Source organism: Trichechus manatus, unplaced genomic scaffold, assembly GCF_000243295.1.
Source record: "Trichechus manatus latirostris isolate Lorelei unplaced genomic scaffold, TriManLat1.0 scaffold00071, whole genome shotgun sequence".
Lineage (NCBI taxonomy): Eukaryota > Metazoa > Chordata > Mammalia > Sirenia > Trichechidae > Trichechus > Trichechus manatus.
In genome coordinates this window covers 7,333,549-7,336,322 of record NW_004444007.1, presented here as the reverse complement: position 1 = coordinate 7,336,322, position 2,774 = coordinate 7,333,549, and the positions used below count along the sequence as shown (strand labels likewise).

The following is a 2,774-nucleotide window of genomic DNA, read 5'->3' as shown; positions in this document are numbered from 1 at the left end:
GCGTGTGAACTTTTTCATGGGTTTTTACAATAGAGGTCTCATACAATATTTGTCCTTTTGTGATTGACTTATTTCACTCAGCATAATGTCCTCCGGTTTCATCCATGTTATGAGATGCTTCACAGATTCATTGCTGTTGCCTTATTTTAAAGCACTTTTGATCAGAAAGTTGGAATATGAATATTTAGTCTGAAAATAGCAGATTTTAAAAACACTATTTGGTTATAGGATTAATCATTTCTCATTCTTCCCCCTCCTCCTTTTTCCCCGTGATCTGCGTAGATTGCCACCAAGGAGCCATTGAATCCCATTAAACAAGATGTAAAAGATGGCAAGCTGCGCTATGTGGCAAATATCTTCCCTCACAAGGGTTATATATGGAATTATGGTGCCCTCCCTCAGGTAACATTTTTGTTATAATGGTGAAACTTCTCTGTCTTCTCCGTAAATTGCCTTGTAAATCCTGTGAACTAGATGAATTTAAATCAGTTCTGAGGACAGTGTTGGTTTGAGATATTTGTAAGTTTGAAATTTTTTAATGTGGAGTTTTATTGTATCAGTATATTTTGTTTCAAACCGTACATATGTCCATACTTGGGTTTTTGGAGCTAGGCATATAGAACCCTCACATTTGGCACTTTGAACACATTCATTCATTCATTCATTTTCTGGTCTTGGCTATTAAATGAACAATCTTTAGAAATTAAGGCAGTATCTGCAGTCATTCCTTTGAATATGACAAGTTAGGTATTCATATAAAATTCATAGATGACGGCATAAATTTTATTTTTTTAAACCTGAACAGATGAGTTTTTAAAATTTTTAACTTTTTCAGAACTCATTGAAGATTGACTCAGGCAACTTGTATTATTCACTGTTCTGGGTTTATTATTTTTAAGTGGGAAGCAGTGAAAAAAGGAAAGCAAGGGCTAAATAATGATTAAAGCAGCATTTCTGAATAATGCTTGCTTTGCTTCCTTTCTTACCCCATTTTAGTTTTCTCTCATGTTTCCTCACTCCTGGGAAGTGGTAATTCTTTCCACACCATTTGAGTGAGCAAACCCCGAATAGGCAGAACCAAAAGTCTAGGTGTTTGGGACATAGAGAGCATCTGCTTTTATGTTTAAAGAGCCGTTAGTACAGCCATCTGTCTGGAGACTTAAATTTTATATCTTTATTTTCTTTATTAATTTTAATGTTTTACATGGAATTCAAGATTCTATTGGGGAAATATATGAGAAAAGGAGGTCTTGCATTATCCACGCCTGAAAAAAACAGCTGCCCATGTAAAATAAACATTCACGGGAAAAGAAAAGAGAAAATTTGTTTTCTAACGAGAGTCGGGCTGTCTTTGATGCAGTTAGACCACCCACATGGATACATTCTTGGTTAAAACGGGCACTTCTAAAATGATGTGCTAAGACTGAGAATATCTTTTGAAACCATAAAAGCAGATTTTCTGGCTTCCCTAGGTGCCTAAATAGACATTCTCTTTGACCTAAGAATAAAAGGGTGAAGGAGGTTCTGAAAGGCTTAGGGGGACACTGTCTGTAGGACAGGAATGTACAGACGCAGGAAAGTCGTTGAATTAGAGACAGACAGACAAAACAGATATGAAGTACAGCAGGCAGGGTATAAACTAAAATTCAGTTACTTGTTTATTCCATTAAACATTTCCTAAGGAGTTACGTGTAGGCCGTGTCCTAGGTGTTGGGTATATAAAGACAAATGAGATATAGATATAAGATCCAAACAGCATAATAAATGGCTAAGTGTGTGGGCTTTGGAGCCACATTGCCACTTACTAGCAATGTGACCTTGGTCAAGTTACTTTGTCTTTCTGTGCCTCACTTCTTTCATCTTTAAAATAGGATACAGTGCCTACTGCATGTGCTCCTGCATCTGGTCTTGCGGTTAAATGAGTTATTGCACATACATGCTTACAGTAGTGCCTAACGGATAGTAATAACTTAATATTATTTATTAATATTATTATTACTGCTGGTACTATTATTATTATATAGCCCTTTCTCTGAAGGAATTTATAGTCTCCTGAGTAATCAACAACTAAACCAGTGGTGACAGCGTAGCATGATGGGTACTACTTATGTACTAATTCCATTATTTTATTGTGAAAAAAGCAAAACTGCTGATAGGAAGGAAAGGAGGTGGGGGATGGAGGTAAAAACACAAAGCTCCTGTAGTTTATCTATCTAAAACCCTGCCAAACTTTTGTGCTTCTAATGTGTTTGAATTTTCAAGATGCTAACGTATTGGTCTATTAGGTATGGTAGTTCCTCTATTAATTACAACAGAATTAAATTGCAGCCATCTCTTAATTTGTTCCCCTACATTTACCGTTGCGTACCTAAATTTCATACTCCATTCAGCATCCAAAATGACCTTTTAAAAGCAAAAATCTGCTAATGTTTTTCCCACACGAGAACCCGCTAATAGTTTTCTGTTGCTAAAAGAATAAAATATAAAATTCTTAACAAGGTTCCTCCACCCGGCGTGATCTGGCCTCTGCTTACTTCTCCATCCTATTCTGCCACATTCGTCCTCGTTCGCTTCAATTCCATCGCAGTGACTTCTTGAGAGTTTCTAACTTGCCTTGTCCTTTCCCACCCCAGGTCTTCACATTACCATTCATTCAGTAAATATATATATATATTTTTATTGTACTTCAGGTGAAGGCTTACAGAACAAATAGGTTCTCATGAAACAGTGGTACACATGTTGTTTTATGACATTGGTTACCAACCCCACAACAT

At 36.4% G+C, this 2,774-nt stretch overlaps 1 protein-coding gene across 4 annotated transcripts in view; it reads left to right on the top strand.

Annotated features, from left to right (window-relative positions):
- The window catches only part of PPA2 (inorganic pyrophosphatase 2), a 127,135-nt gene that overhangs the window by 32,389 nt on the left and 91,972 nt on the right, over positions 1-2,774 (top strand). For all 4 annotated transcript variants that reach the window (XM_004380203.3, XM_023734764.1, XM_023734763.1 and 1 more), the window contains one exon: positions 283-402. In XM_004380203.3, the coding sequence (XP_004380260.2) occupies positions 283-402 (120 nt within the window). The remainder of the gene's footprint in view (positions 1-282; positions 403-2,774) is intronic.